This window comes from Podospora bellae-mahoneyi, chromosome 6, assembly GCF_035222275.1.
Source record: "Podospora bellae-mahoneyi strain CBS 112042 chromosome 6, whole genome shotgun sequence".
In the NCBI taxonomy this organism is placed as follows: Eukaryota; Fungi; Ascomycota; class Sordariomycetes; order Sordariales; family Podosporaceae; genus Podospora; species Podospora bellae-mahoneyi.
This window is the reverse complement of record NC_085885.1, coordinates 2559286-2574406: the sequence shown is the minus strand read 5'-3', so window position 1 is coordinate 2574406 and position 15121 is coordinate 2559286. Positions and strand designations below refer to the sequence as shown.

Below are 15121 nucleotides of genomic sequence, written 5' to 3'. Positions count from 1 at the left end.
GTACAGGTTTTCCTGGGTTTCTGACCACTTGGGCGTTTGAGTTTGGCGGAGAGGCGACGCATGGTAGGATTGAGAAATTGGTGAGCTCAACCGCCTGCTTGTAGGTATGTTCTGAGATTCGCAGAGTAATTCTGCCGTATCTTATATGGCATCACACAGTGTCAGAAGCTGGAAAAATTCTTCATTGGCTGGCTCGATTGTTCGGGTTCAAAATGAAACGGTTTGGGTACTCACCCATCCCAAAGCTTAGGTAGCTGCTTCAGTCAGGTAGACTTGCCTGGCACCGATGCTGTGAGTGGTGCAAGGAGGTCAACCCTCTCAGCTGAGAGGGAGGGGCTTCTTGCAATACCTAGTTTGGTTAGACTGCTAATGGAAGCCAGAAGCTGAGAGCCTCCTGTGGCTGGGCAACATGAAACCCCTCCCGAAAGGCGTCAGCTGTGTTTTCCGCTCCACCTCGCATATCTACCATATCCCAACCTTGTTACATCGAAGCCACCCGCCTGCTGGGAAAACCTGCTCGATGTACTGACAACAAGAGTTGATATGGCAGAAGTGGTCGCAATCATTGGCCTTGGGGCTAGCATTCGCACTTTCATTGACTTTGGCATCAAGCTCGTCCGAATTGTGCCGCGACCAGAGAAGTTGACATCGAGAACTCTCTGCTGCCCTGGTAGATATCCAGTCTCAAAAACATTAAATCTCACGGTACTATCCGGGTTCACAGCAACTCAGTGGCGGCAGCGGCAGCAACTCGCTGTCCAAGGCGGAGCGGCATATTGTGGAGTTAGCTACGACATGTGATCCATTGGCAGCACAAGTAGTTGAAGCTCGAACAAGAAACTCAGCCTCACAGCTTTCGCTACTCGTTGAAGGCTCCGTTTTTCAAGAAGACGACTGCGGAAGCCAAGTTAGAGACTTTGTTGCCTCGCTTAATTGCGGCAAAGAGCTCACTGAAAAAGCATATCAACGATGCCCTGCAACGGTTAGTTCCCATCACGGTCATTCACCGCCCCAAAACATGCGCCTTGGGTATCTAACGGCTACAACGTCGGCTGCAGAGAGCGCGACTCTGCACTTTTCACCAACCTCGAGGCATTGACCACCATCCAACAAGAGCTGGACATAAGCCAGAACCTTGAACTGAGAGCCGTCTGGAATGATATAGTACGGTTGACCACAAACACCGCTACATCAACACCAGATGATTATGATGGCCCACAAATGGGAACCTTGACGCAGAATTTTCGGTCATTCACAAAGGAGTTTAATACATGTTGGGAGACGTACCAAGTTATCAAGAGTTTGCATTTCGTGGAGATACTTCGAAGATTCTCCTCGATACCAGAGGCTGAGATCATAAATGATTGGCTGTTGAATCAAGACAAAACAGACTTTGTGGACTGGTTGGAGTCTGGGAGCGGCCTCTTCTGGATAACCGGTAAAGTGAGTTAAGCACCTGTCTTTTCTGGTTGATCTTCTGTTCTTTTGCTCGGTCAGGTCAGCTAACAACATCAAGGCTGGGAGTGGCAAGTCGACATTGATGAAGTTCGCATCTGAGCACAGCAAAACACAAGAATTCTTGGATAAATGGGCTGGACCCAACAAGCTGCACCGAGCCAGCTTTTATTTTTGGAATCAAGGATCCGAACTGCAGAAATCCCTTGAAGGCCTTCTCAGAACCCTGTTGTGCCAAATCTTCAGACGTACGCCAGCAATCGTTCTTTACGTATGCCCCACGGTGCCAGACGCCTGGGATATAAAGTCACTGAAGAAGATACTTCAGGCGGTTCTTACCTTGGACTCTCTTTCCACTCGATTTTGCTTTTTCATCAATGGATTAGATGAGTACCAAGGTGAAGAAGAGGACATGGCTTCTCTCTTATCATTTTTTTCTCAGCTACCCAGGATCAAATTGTGCGTCTCGAGTCGACCAAGACCGGTTCTGGGCGAGCAGTTTGACGGCATCCGCAAAACACTCAACATAAGCGACTATACTAAGGACGATATGAAGAACTATGTCCTGCGTAGGCTGAAGCCCAACGGAGAATTCAACCAAATACCGGCCTCCAACCCGGAAATGAGCGCCTTCATATCCCAAATTGCAGATATTGCCAAGGGCGTGTGGCTTTGGGTGTTCTTTGTGACCCGTGACTTGTTCAGAGCTCTGAACCGGAATGAGAGAACCACGACATTATGGAAGATCCTTGACCAGTTCCCGAAGGACCTAGAAGAGTACTTCAAGTTCATTATCCAGGGCGTGGCACCTGTTCATAGAGATGATATGGCTCGCATCTTTCTCATCACCATCGACGAAGTCCAGCCACTCCCACTATTTGCGTTTTCGTTGCTTGAAAGAGAGAAGCAGGACCCCTGGTACGCCCTGGACGCAAAGATTATCCCCTTGCCTAATTATAGGCCCGCTTAGCTTAAAGTTCATCGAGACCGCGTTCACAATCGCTGCAGGGATCTACTGGTTGTTGATGACGGGCCGCACCCAGTGTTCCACGACCCTAAAATCGACGAACAACCCCTGCGCATAGTCACGTTACTATCCGTTACGTTTGATCAGTCCAGATCAGCTCCGGCTCAGATTCGGCTAATATCTGCCCATTGAACAGCACAGCTTTCCGAGAAGGTGCAGTTTTAGCCAAAGAATTCAAAAATGGTCCCGTGCAAGCAAAGGGCCCAGAATTGGGACATTCGCACCGTAATAGCCACCACCCAGAACTTTATAGATAATTCGTCCACTCTTCCGCTTGACCCAAAGAAACACAGCAGATCCGAATCTCAGACACCACCTTCGTCAACCCCAGTGCCTAAGTTCTCTGCCTGTAAACAGTTCGAGATTTCTGAACCGCCCCTGGATTTTTAGCGTTCAAGTCGAGTGCGCTTCACTTTCGTCTTTGATCGCGAGGATTGAAACACGTAGACAGGAGGTGTTGGAATCGCCACATGCACACCAAATAGAGGTTGATTGACTGTATTGTGGTCTGTCTTGCTTGATCCAGTCTGTTAATTTCACTGGAAATCTCTACAAGGGGGGAAGAGGGCGTGAGGGAGCCGTCCTCGGAGTAATATTGAAGTTCAAAGTCTTGGAATTCAGCCCATCCACTGGTGGCTATGTTTCTGCGTCGCCCGTCAGATCGAAACGTGGAGGGAGCTGTGGAGGGAGACAGACTCGGATATATGAGATACCAGCTTCGGCCAGTCATGAATGCTAGCCGCCATGTACCGGCAGAAGATCCAGTCGTAGAGCTTATCAGCTGGCACAACCCAGGGGTCCTCGACGTTATCTACCTCAAAGCGGACGTTCGATGGCACAAAATTAGGTTGAATGGCGCTGAGATCGTTACCGATGATCTGGATGCGGCTAGTCTCGTAGGATGTGTTGCGTGCAACTAGGCGATTCCATCTAGAGCTCAGGTGTTGGCTGACTTACAATGACTGTAGCCAATGAGAACGCTCCGCTCAGAGTGCTGCTGCGATGCCATGCCCAGTACCGCAGCGTCCGGCCGTGTGCATCCAGGTCACGAACTTCATGTTCGGACCGGCTGCCGCCATACGGTTCTATTGGTGGAGAACCCAAGCCACGTCCACTAGAGGAGGTGGTTTGTGAAACATGAGAGCGGGGACACCCATCACTGGCTTGGTATTGATGCACTGCCTGCATAGTGCCATCGGCGCTGCTTACGCTTTGTCATGAACAAGAACTTTTCCATGGTTGAAAACTTGAATTTTGACGTTGGTTGATAGCGGCCGGCATTCCAAAGTTCCCACGGTGGAGAATCACACCTAAGGTACCTTAGGGTCATACCTTAGCTTACTCATGTGTCACTGCAAGCACCAATAAAGTGATGGTCTCGCGAGCCCTCACTCATCACCCACGTACCTTAGTCCAGAGTGATTTCACTCCATCTCTTCATCCACCCTCCTTGCCATTCTTTCTCCGAGAAACACCATCACCAACTTCAGCAGCATGGCGTCTCCTTCCCCCGTGAGTGAATGGCTCACTGAGCGGCCTTACACGGCAACTTTCATAGCCATCGCCATGCTTCTCCTCCCTACCATCTCACTCCTCCGCTCATCTGGCGACAAAACCGCGGTTCCCAAACTCCCTTCCACCATCCCCTATGTCACAAACACATACCACTACATGACAAACATGAAGACATTCTACGAGCGCTCCAAGTAGGTCCCTCCCCCTTCTACTCTTTTCAGCTCCACACTAACCCTCCCATTTTTCAGAGCTCAGCTCCGAAAAACTTCCAAAAATATCCTCGCCTGGAACCTCACACCCTGGATGAAAGTCTACCTCGTCACCTCCCCGCGCCACATCCAAGCCCTCTTCCGACCCAATCCCGCCATTTCGTCAGATAAATTCTTCCACCTGATCTATGAGAACTTGTGGGGCGCTTCCCTTGCCGACCGCGAAAAGTTTCTCAACGACAACACTGGGCGAGGGAAGGTGCCGTTGCCGGGCTATGAAAACGTTCCTCCTGAGCAGAGGTACTTTGCGGGGCTGCATGCCATTTTTCATGATCACCTCACTGCAACGACCAAGTCGAATACGCTCGCAGCCATATACCAGCGCTTCTTTGCGGAAGAGTTGGAAGGGAAGTTTCCGGTGCATATTGACCTTGGATCTCCTTCCAAAACAACCAACCGGCACTGACTATTGTTGTCATCATGACTCTAGCTCGGAGAAGGCGTTGTCGAGGGCGTCCAACAACTGTTGAATGTCCACATGGCAACCGCAGCAACAGCAACCCTAGCCGGCAAAGGCATCCTCGCCCGCTGGCCAAAACTAATCGACTGGCTCTGGGACTTTGACAAAGTCGCCGCCAGTCTTGTCTGGGGTCTTCCGCGGTGGATGAACCGCTCCGCTCTTGAAACTCGGGACAGTCTTCGCCACGCCTGCAAACAGTACATCGAGGAAGAACTCGCAAAGGGCTTCGATCTAGAGGCTGACCACGGTAACTGGGAGCCAATCATGGGCTCGACCTTCCAACGGGAAATGATGCGGTGGATGAAGCAAGGCGGGTTCAGCACCGAGGCGATGGGTGCCTCGACCATGGTGACGATGCTCTTCGGAACAAACGCCAACAGTATCCCCGTCACGGTTTGGTGTCTGATAGAGGTCATTAAAGACAAGTCACTGCTCGAGGCTGTCCGGGAGGAGGTCAACACCGTGCTGGAAACCGACCCCGATACAGGAGCACGCACAATCAATATGCAGAAACTGCTGGCGTTGCCCCTTTTACAGTCTATCTATGTAGAGTGCATACGCCTCCACGTCTCCATGAACGTCACCCGCGAGGCGGTAGCCCCGGTCAAGCTAGGGGATTTTACCCTTGACAAGGGATCGCTCATCCAAGCCTGCACCGAAATTTCCCATCTTGATGAGGAGGTCTGGGGCGACAAGGACCATCCCGCGACGGAGTTTTGGGCAGCACGACACCTCAAGTACGTCGACGAGACATACGAAAATGGCAACGTGAAGAAAGTGCCGCAGTTCTCCATGGCGGGAAGGCAGAATGATTGGTTTCCGTATGGTACGTTTACTTAACCCTGCATTTACCTGGTGACGCTTACACCAGACACCTAGGCGGCGGTATCTCGATCTGTCCCGGACGACACTTTGCCAAGCAAGAGATCATGCTGACAACAGCCATCATTGTGGCGAGATTTGATCTCGAATTGGTCGAATGGGTTAATAAAGACGGGACTCCCTCTGACAGACCGGCGCAAAACGATGTCAAGTATGCTGGTGCGGCTTCTGTGCCGCCTGATCGGGAGATGAGAGTGCGGTTTACGCGTCGATGGTGATTGCGGTTCTTGGCTACCTATCTTTAAACACCCTTTGAATATCTTCAGAGATCTATAAGCTATGTTTAGGGGTAGGTGTATGCTGGTCAATTTTGAGGTGTGAATCTGGGTATTCTGTTGGGTTAGCTTGACTTTTTTTTTTACGAGCTCATCCATCTGTCTGATGCCAGCAGGATATATATTTCAAATCGAGCTCAAAGGAACCAGTCCACGTCCAGCTCGGCCGGAAGAGCCAACGTCTATCTTTTTAGTCAGGTACTGCAGTAGCATGAGAGACACCAAGTGCGTACTCCCTTGCACTAGCCAGGTAATCCACAGAGCAACATGATGATGTTACATCGAAGGTCTGTTGAGTTCTGACGATGAGAATTCTCGTGCTTACCGGTGTAATACCTTGGCTGTACCTTTCTTATTAGGATGTCAGAATAACAACTGCAACTTCACGTCGTAATTCTGATTGTAGTCCTTATTCCAGTTCTTTGACATCTTCATCGAAACACTCATCATGGCCCAGGTCGACAATGACATACATCCCAAGGGTGACACAACAGGCACCACAAACAGAGCCTCAAATCCCTCCATATCACCCTCTGAATCAACAACCCACGCCGACCCAGAACCCCCTTACTCAGCCTTCATCACCCCTCAAAAATCCTCATCACCCTCTCAGCCACCTTCCTCGCCATCATCTCCCCCCTATCAGGGCACATGAACCTCCCTGCCCTCTCCACCATCTCTGTGGACCTACACATGTCCCTGTCGTTAACAAACCTGACAATAACAGTCTACACCCTTGTCTCAGGGCTGACACCGTCCCTTATCGCTCCGTTTTCTGATTCCTACGGCCAACGACCGGTGTATCTTTTCTTTTTGGCGTTGTGCGCACTGTCTAACATAGGGCTTGCGCTGCAATCCACCTTTCCGACCTTGATATCGCTATTATGTGTCCAAGCTGCTGGAGCTGGGGTCACAATCTCCCTGGGGAGTGCAGTCGTAGCGGACATGATCACCAGAGCCGAAAGGGGAAAATACATCGGCTATGCTGCGCTGGGGTTGACTCTCGGTCCTGCTCTTGCACCGGTGCTGGGAGGAATAATGACGGAGTATCACGGCTGAAGGGGGACATACTGGTTTCTGCTTGGGTTGTCGGGGGTCATTCTTGCTCTAACGTTCTTGCGCAAACGTGGCTGCTGTTGCCGGAGACAGGAAGAAACGTGGTAGGCGATGGGTCAGTGAGACCCGAGAGACGGTGTAGTAGGACGGGATGGGATCTACTGAAGCACATCAAGAGGCACGAGATGGCAGAGGAGGAAGAAGGCAGACATACCATGGAGGAGGCAGCAGAGAAAAAGATCAGCATACACACCTCAGTGAGAATACTGGGAGAGAAGGAGGCGTTTGTGACAGTAATGGCTGGAGTGCTGTTCTCGGGCGGGTATTTCATGGTGTTGATCACGCTCGGTTCTCAACTTTCTGAGCGGTTCAGTTTCCGTCCCATAATAGTGGGTGTGTGCTACCTGCCGCTGGCAACCGGAATGCTCGCATCACGATGGACAGTAGGATGGCTTCTCGACTGGAACTTTGGACGATGGGCACGGAATTTGGGGTTGAAGCTCGATCTAGACAGGCAGCAGCGGTTAGAGGAGGTTCCTATCGAGAAGTTACGACTGGAAGTTGCGTTGGGTGCGTTATATGTTCTTTTTGGGACTGTTGTGGCGTACGGGTGGACCGTGAAAACGAAGTCGTCGTTGGTTGGGATCGAGATTGCTCTCGTCTTCTTGGGAGTGTTCTTTGCTGGAGCGATCAATGGGCTCAATGTTCTTGTCGTCAACACCCATCCCGACAGCCCAGCCACGGCGGTTGCATCGAGTTAATTAGTACGGTGCGTGGTCGCTGCTGGGGCTAGTGCAGTCGCGATTCCTATTACTAAGCGAGCTGGAATGGGGTGGGCGTCAGCGAGCATCGCCGGGGCATGGTTGGGGTTTAGTCCGCAGTTGTGGATGGTGATGTATTGCGGAGCAAATTGGAGACAGGATGTTAAACTGAGAAGTAATGAAACTGGAAGAGATAGAGCTTAAGTAGCAAAAATATCTTGCACCATTGAGAGGGTGGAAGCACAAAGATGATATCTCGGAAGGAAAAAGCAAAAGAAGATGCCCAATAACAGGATTGAACTGTTGACCTTCGCATTACTATATGCTGTTCCCAGTATTAGTACGACGCTCTAACCAGCTGAGCTAATCGGGCTTGGGTGATTGATATATTGTGAGGTGGAAGATAGAGTAATTGAGTGGGCCACTGTAATTGATAGTTACATTTTCGTTGACGGCTTTATGTCAAAAGCTTCCCCGTTATACCTATCCACGATGAATGGTCCATGTTAGAGAGAGGAAAAACCTACGTTAGAGTCAGGTCGGGTCTCAGTAATCAGGCTCACACCGGACATATCTCGGTTCGGCTGCTGGTCAACTTAGTAATCTCTGATTAGAAACCAAGACGGTTACAAATGCTTGTGCGAATGAGAGCTGTGAGATTTTGATGTGGCGTTGCACCGATGCTACCGATCTATCGGAATACCCGGTGTGGAGCATGACGCCTTTGAAGCAGCGAAATCTGATTCGCAGGTTCTCGATGACCATGAGAGGTCAGCATCTTCGACCATCAGGAAAAACAGTGAAATTCCGGTAGTGCAGGCATGTCAGGGCCATCATTACTCCACACCTGGAACTGTTTCGAAGCTGCAAAAAAGTCTTGGAAGTCAACAACATTCTCCACGCCTGCGACGAGGTGATTTATAAGCCTGTTTCAACTACTATAAAACCATGCTTTCGCCTTCAACAACAAAACAAAATTCATTTTACCTTCAACAGCATATAGATCACGACAAGATACCCTGAAGCATCTCTGATCACACTTCACCCTCACCCAAATACTACACCAAGAAATAAACCATACGCTCAACATGTCGGACTCAAAACTTTTCCAGCCGCTCAAGCTCACCCCCTCCATCACCCTCAAACACCGCATCGCCATGGCGCCACTCACTCGCTTCCGATCCTCTGACGAGCACGTTCCAATTGTTCCTCTCATGAAGGAATACTACTCACAGCGCGCCTCCGCCCCCGGTGGGACTCTTTTGGTAACAGAAGGTACCTTCATCTCCCCCACCGCTGGTGGCATGAACAACGTCCCGGGTATTTGGTCGAAGGAGCAAATCGCTGCTTGGAAAGAGATCACAGACGGCGTCCATGCCCAAGGCAGCTTTGTCTACCTCCAACTCTGGGCGCTTGGCCGTGCTGCCCTCGGTGACGTCGCCAAGGCGGAGGGCTTCACCGTCAAAGCACCCTCAGCCATTGCCATCCCAGATACCGACGGTGTTGTTACCCCAGAAGAGATGACAATCGACGATATCAAGCAGAAGATCGCCGAATACGCCCAAGCCGCCAAGAACGCTATTGAGGCCGGTTTTGACGGCGTTGAGATCCACGGTGCCAACGGGTACCTCGTTGATCAGTTCATCCAAGATAACTCCAACCAGCGTACCGACGAGTATGGTGGTAGCATCGAGAACCGCTCCCGCTTTGCCGTCGAGGTTGTTGACGCCGTTACTGCCGCCGTTGGAGAGGAAAAGGTCGGCATCAGACTCAGCCCTTGGAGCGTCTTCCAGGGCATGAAGATGAAGAACCCGGTTCCCCAATTCTCCGATGTCATCAGAAAGATCAGCGAGAGACACCCCAACATGAGTTACCTGCACTTGGTGGAGACAAGAATTGCCGGCAACAGAGATGAGGCGAACGACAACGATGAGGAGAGATTAGACTTCGCGTTGGATATCTGGAAGGGGCCAGTTCTTATTGCTGGCGGGTTGACACCAGAGACTGCCAGGAAGCTGGTTGACGAGGAGTTGAAGGAGAGGGATAATGTGGTGACGGCATTTGGCCGGTACTTCATCTCCACGCCAGACATCGTTTTCAGAATCCGGGAGGGTATCGATCTGAACCAGTATGACAGGTCGTCATTTTACATTCCCAAGAGCCCTAAGGGGTACATTGATCAGCCATTTAGCAAGGAGTTTGAGAAGGTTTACGGCCAGGGGATCAAGGCTTTGATTTAGATCTACTTGTCTTTTGCATAGCGAGCGGGTTGGATAAAGTACATGAATAGAAATTAAAGATTTTCAGCGTCAATAGCCTGTTTCCCCTAAATCACTTTCTACGTTAAAGTCGAAAACAAGAAAATTTGAGTGTGCCACCAGACAGCGTCCCGAAATTCCTATATCAGTTTATGAGTTTCCCGACTCTCCGAAGAGCCCAAACCACTTACTTTCGTGATCGGAGGGACTGTTTTCTTCACCGAGCGGTCTTGTAATGATCAGAGTCTTGGTAGATGTAATCAACCTGGTAACATTGCTTCGCCATTCCTTCACCACTACCTCGGCTTCTTGGCCTTCTACCACTCAGCCTTGGTTTTAAGCCAAGTGTTGAACTTCGACAACATTGCCCTATCACATCAGGACATAACGGCTTCGTGGTGGAGGCTGTCACAGTATATACTGTGCCTGGAGATATGTGAGGCTACAATTCTGGTTGCTCCCTGGTTTAAAGCGGCTTTTTAAACCGAGGAAAAACTTTACTTGTTTGTTTTTTTAAATTTGAACAAGTAATAAAATTCCGGCCAGTATTCATAAGCTTTTAATCATATAAGGTACTACCGGCCTTATATAAGCGATTCTTATTAAAGATATTGACTAAAAAAATTGAATATAGAAAATATTGGTTTGGGGTGCGGCCACATGCCTGAGGGTATGAGTAAGGAAGTGGGACTCTCGGAGGATTCGGGGGTTCAGGGGTCATGTATATAAGCGGTCTGGACATTCTATTTTAGACAGGACATCGAGTTTTATTTTCTTTATATTTTGTGCCTTGCACCCGTGCAGGCAGTTCTGGCCCTCTGATCAGGCCAATCCGGTGCTTATTGTGTGGCCTGCGAGCCCATAGAGTCTTTTCTTTGTCCTACGTGAAGTGCGGCCTGCGAGCGAGCCACTGTCACGCAGGTGTGTTCATTCAGAGACCTGCTGACGGTATATTTGTGGTGTTGTGGTTGTTTTGTGTGTTTTCTCACCATTTCACCAGGGACTAGCTCCTTTCGCTGGCCCACAGTATGCCCCGAAGACTGCAAAAAGTTATTAAAGTTAAGGGGGTATTGATTCGATATTGATAATGGTATAAATATTTACAAATGTGTGGAAAAACAGTTTGTTTGGAAGTACTGTCACTTTGAAAAAAATAGATGAAATGTCTGTTGTTTTTTCCTATCGGGTTAGTAAGCCACACGCTAACAATAATAAAGTCTGGATAGGTATACACCAAAAGCCTAGCCAACAGATCTGCAAAACCACGCAACACTTCCAACAAATCAGGTAACAATCCAGTCGATCGTTCCTAGACCCTGGAGGTTTGGGGCTTACAAAACGGGCAGTGCAGTTGGAATGACTTCTGTGAGCAAGTGAACTAAGGCAACAATAACATTTTAAACCTTCTTTGTGTTCCCAATATCACGGGATCTGCGTTCCTCATTCCTCAGAGCTTTATTTTTAGCGAGCGCCGAGTAACCGTTGAACCACAACGTCTGAGGCATTCACCATTGACCCAAGGAGATTTTGCAAACGGCTGCCGCTGATGATCTTTAAGGCACTGTGGAGGCAGTCAAGCACCGTGTCATCCATTCCAGAGCGCTCTCATCACAGTGTGAGAAAAACTCGGTAACAACCACAATGGTGGTGTGGCTGCATCAATCACACCCAAAACCCGACCCGTCCGTTCCATCCTGGCTGGGAACGGAATCCTCTTCCTGCAGCGAAACATGCAGAATTCACATGTTTCTCCCGCCTTTCGCGCCTCCTCGGTAGGTTGCTCTTGGCAATCGTGAAAACAAGCATTTTTGTCAAGCAAAAGTTCCCGAGCGCTGCAGAAAGGGACACCACCACCAAAAGCAGAGACAAAAGGGTGACGGGAATGTGGAAAACGCGGGGAAGACCAGGGCCTGATCCGATGCCTTGTTGAAGCAGACAACAGTTCGTGAAAGCAATCCCTACTTCCAGCGAGTCCACTGTGACAATCGCAAGTCCCACTGTCCAGTTTGGCAGTCGGAATCACCCAACGATCAGCCAACTCACCCAACTCACACCGCTTCTGCTCTAGTCCAGCTTGCAAAAGCCAGCAAAGCTGAAGCTGAAGCCCGAAAGCACGCGTTCAATCCGCCGAAGGCGCACAAGCCATCAGTGTCCCGGGACCAATCAGCTACCGCTATCTAATCTAATCAATCTACTATCGAATCTTTGCATCCACATCTCACCCATCATCCCACTTTCTCAGTTTTCACTTGTCACAATCTCACCACCTCTCACCTCCTCTTCTCTCATCGACATCGATTCTCTCTCAAACCTCGCAAAATGCACCGATAAATCAGCAACAACATCAACCAATCTCCCGCATGCAGGTACACCACAGTACCCCTCCCCAAACTCACACGTTGCGCGACTGTCAAAATATCCGTTGGGGCAGCGCGGGGGAAGACACCTCCACCTCGGAGGAACTAACCCGCTACAGCCTAACGCCAGTTAAACCCCCCGCATCACAAGCTTCTGACGCCAAACCTCGGTATCCACTGCTTTTGGGCATGTCGACGGCGACAGCGACAACCCCGATCCGCCCCTTGCCAAAACCAAAAAAAACCTGGAGAAAGTTACATTTTCTTTGCTGGGCAGAAACAGTGATCGGCCTTGTCCAATTTCCGGAGTCTGCAGCACAGTGATTGCAGGCAATGTGTGAAGTTGGGGATAGAACCCACGTTGCTGGAGAAAGAATTGCCCCTGTTGATCTTCAAACACCACCACACCCACCATCAGTCAAAATCATGCGTTTTGGTGTGTTCGAAACGTACATAGATAAGATGTCTGTGAGCTTTTGTGAAAAAATCAGGGGAGGGAAGTCGTTTGCGAGATGGCATGAAGTGATGATGATGTCGAGCGTGAAAGTGTGGAATTATCAACGAAGGATCATAGTGGCTAAACCGCATCGAGATGTTCTTTGTCCCTGTGATTGTGGTTGGTTGTCGTGGCATCAACCCCTGAACAATGTCAACACAAGGGATACCGTCTGTCATTCCAGTCCCGTTGGAAATTTATTTAGACTTCAGCCTCACAAATGTAGACGGTCAAGAGTTGTGTCCACAATGCCACTAAGGTGTCCGGCTTAACTTCACCACTCGGATTGTCATTGTAGGTGCAGAATCTCCCTTACTGTGGCCACTTTCTAGTGTACCCGATTGAAACCAAGAAACACGAGGATGACCAAGATGATCCAGCCTGCATAAACCCATAAATGTACATGTACCTGTCCCAATATGATCATTAAGATAAAAGAAGCCACGCCATAACATGACATACAATGCATTACACATAAACCAATTTCGTCCTCCCTGACCAATGGACCTCGACTAGCCTCAAGCCAGTCTCAGCATCATCTCGTTACTCTCTGGCTTCATCTCTGGTTTCCCTCCTCCCTGAACCCTTTTATAAAGCCAAGCCGCAAACTTGACCGAAGGCTCGTCCACCATCCTTGTCACAATATCCGCCACCCAAAACGTCAACGGCAACAAGATCAAATGCGGCACCAAAAACGAAAACTCCAACCCGATCGGCCCAACCTTGGGCAACGGCAACAAATCCCTCCACGCCGCCAGCATGTCCACCTCCCCAGCCTCGACCGGCCTCCCCCATCCCACAGCATGATACAGCCGATCCCCCACCGTCGCCAAAATTGGCCCATGCACCAAATAAAACGCGAACGAAATCCTCCCCAAAAACTGGCAAAACCTCCCCTCAAACCACCTCCTCAACCACCCCATCCTCGGCACCGCCGCCACCAGCATATTCGCCGCCCAAAACAGATAAAACCACTTCGGATCGAACACCGCCTGCGGCTTGAGATAACTCAACCAATACCACCCCGGATTCGCCCTCAAATCCTCCACCTTGTTCGTCGCCGACGGCACCCCGGCAAGGTACATGCTCACCACAAAAAGATGATAGTAAATAAACGTCTTGTGCCTCTCCAACCTCCTCAGCCAACCAGGAAAATACCCCCCCTCCCTCCTCGCCAACAGGTCCAAATCCGCCTGCAACATCCCCGCGACAAACAACGCCCCGTAATACCCATCCACCACATAAAGGTAATACCCCACCAGCACAACCAAACACATCAGTCTCGCCTTAGTCGTCGCCCGGGAGAGCGCCATGCAAGCCATGTAAGTGATCACGCTGCCCCTCATCTCGAGCGGTATCGACCAGGTATGCGTGTTCGCCTTGACCCAGATCCAACCCCCTTCTTTGAACAAGAACGAAAAGTTTTTGAACTCGACATACCAATTCCACAGCTCGTCCCTGAACGTCTCCTTGGGAGGGCAAGCAAAGTTCCAGTACCCAAAAAGATGCCACGAGGTGATGTAAACAAGCGTAGTGGCAATAATAGGCAGATACAACCTAAACCACCTCCGGAAAAACGCCGATGCCAAATTATCCGCCAGCTTGAGATGCTCCCCGCTCTGCATCAACGCCAGCGGCTTGACGGAAAGGACATAGCCCGAGATGACATAAAACACGGCCACAGCCATGTGCCCCCCGGTAAAAAAGTTCCTAATGCCATAAAATGTTGACAACCGAAACTCCCCGTCGAAGCCGTAGGCGTTCTCAAAGTAGACTGCAGACTGCAGGCTCTCCGCGCCGTGGGCCCAGAGCTGGTGGTGGTGGATGTACACCAGAAAGGCGGCGAACCCGCGCAGACCGTCGAGGTAGGCTGTTGGTCGGAGCTGTCGTGGAGAGCTGTCTGCCGAGGCGGCTTTTGGCCAGAGGATGTGCCGGAGGCCGCGGAGGATGGCTTTGAGGGAGAAGGAAGGGGCGGTGGACTTGACGGCGGTGGAGTCGTTTCCCGTGCCGTCTAGGATGCCTTCGCGGAGGGAGTGCATTTTGAAGGCGGCGACATTGACCGTTTGCCTGCCCGAGAGTGGAAAGTAGGTAAACAAAGATGTCGAGGCTCCGATCTGTCCGCTATGGGCCGAAAAGGTCTCAGGAGATAAGCGCGGTAAGTGCCGGAGGGAGGGAGGGAAAAGTCGTTTTGTCGTCGACTTTGCGGTTCGGAAACCAGCGAGTGCGTGCGACTCCGAGACCACTCAGCTGGGAAATATTCTTCAGGGGAAAAAGAAGAAAATCCACCGAGAGCCAGCGGTCGAACAGAGA

At 50.4% G+C, this 15121-nt stretch overlaps 4 protein-coding genes and 1 non-coding gene across 5 annotated transcripts; 3 read left to right on the top strand and 2 right to left on the bottom strand.

Annotated features, from left to right (window-relative positions):
• The first annotated feature begins 3707 nt into the window (after positions 1 to 3707).
• QC761_606350 (uncharacterized protein) lies at positions 3708 to 6024 on the top strand. The gene is made up of 4 exons (XM_062881075.1): positions 3708 to 4188; positions 4246 to 4624; positions 4697 to 5552; positions 5606 to 6024. Exons 1-4 carry the CDS (start codon positions 3977 to 3979, stop codon positions 5824 to 5826), a joined length of 1668 nt encoding a protein of 555 aa, XP_062729727.1. The 5' UTR covers positions 3708 to 3976; the 3' UTR covers positions 5827 to 6024.
• A 264-nt stretch (positions 6025 to 6288) lies between these two features.
• On the top strand, positions 6289 to 7969 carry QC761_606340 (uncharacterized protein). Its single transcript, XM_062881074.1, has 3 exons — positions 6289 to 6365; positions 6497 to 6906; positions 7029 to 7969. Exons 1-3 carry the CDS (start codon positions 6332 to 6334, stop codon positions 7698 to 7700), a joined length of 1116 nt encoding a protein of 371 aa, XP_062729726.1. The 5' UTR covers positions 6289 to 6331; the 3' UTR covers positions 7701 to 7969.
• An 11-nt stretch (positions 7970 to 7980) lies between these two features.
• Positions 7981 to 8073, bottom strand: QC761_0095150. Its single transcript has one exon. It is a non-coding gene; the product is annotated as a tRNA-Ile (tRNA).
• Positions 8074 to 8788: 715 nt separating this feature from the next.
• QC761_606330 (uncharacterized protein) lies at positions 8789 to 9940 on the top strand (the record flags this gene model as incomplete). The annotated part of the gene is made up of 1 exon (XM_062881073.1): positions 8789 to 9940. One exon carries the CDS (start codon positions 8789 to 8791, stop codon positions 9938 to 9940), a length of 1152 nt encoding a protein of 383 aa, XP_062729725.1.
• A 3389-nt stretch (positions 9941 to 13329) lies between these two features.
• QC761_606320 (uncharacterized protein) lies at positions 13330 to 14850 on the bottom strand (the record flags this gene model as incomplete). Its single annotated transcript, XM_062881072.1, has 1 exon — positions 13330 to 14850. One exon carries the CDS (start codon positions 14848 to 14850, stop codon positions 13330 to 13332), a length of 1521 nt encoding a protein of 506 aa, XP_062729724.1.
• Between the last annotated feature and the right edge of the window lie 271 nt (positions 14851 to 15121).

Excerpts from the sequence above, each read along its gene's own strand:
- QC761_606350 (XM_062881075.1), top strand. The coding sequence starts at position 3,977 with ATGGCGTCTCCTTCCCCCGTGAGTGAATGGCTCACTGAGCGGCCTTAC. Across the intron at positions 4,625-4,696 it reads AGTTGGAAGGGAAGTTTCCG|CTCGGAGAAGGCGTTGTCGA; the intron begins GTGCATATTGAC and ends TCATGACTCTAG. Across the intron at positions 5,553-5,605 it reads GAATGATTGGTTTCCGTATG|GCGGCGGTATCTCGATCTGT; the intron begins GTACGTTTACTT and ends CCAGACACCTAG.
- QC761_606340 (XM_062881074.1), top strand. The coding sequence starts at position 6,332 with ATGGCCCAGGTCGACAATGACATACATCCCAAGG. Across the intron at positions 6,366-6,496 it reads CAATGACATACATCCCAAGG|CCACCTTCCTCGCCATCATC; the intron begins GTGACACAACAG and ends TCACCCTCTCAG. Across the intron at positions 6,907-7,028 it reads TCGGTCCTGCTCTTGCACCG|ACAGGAAGAAACGTGGTAGG; the intron begins GTGCTGGGAGGA and ends CTGTTGCCGGAG.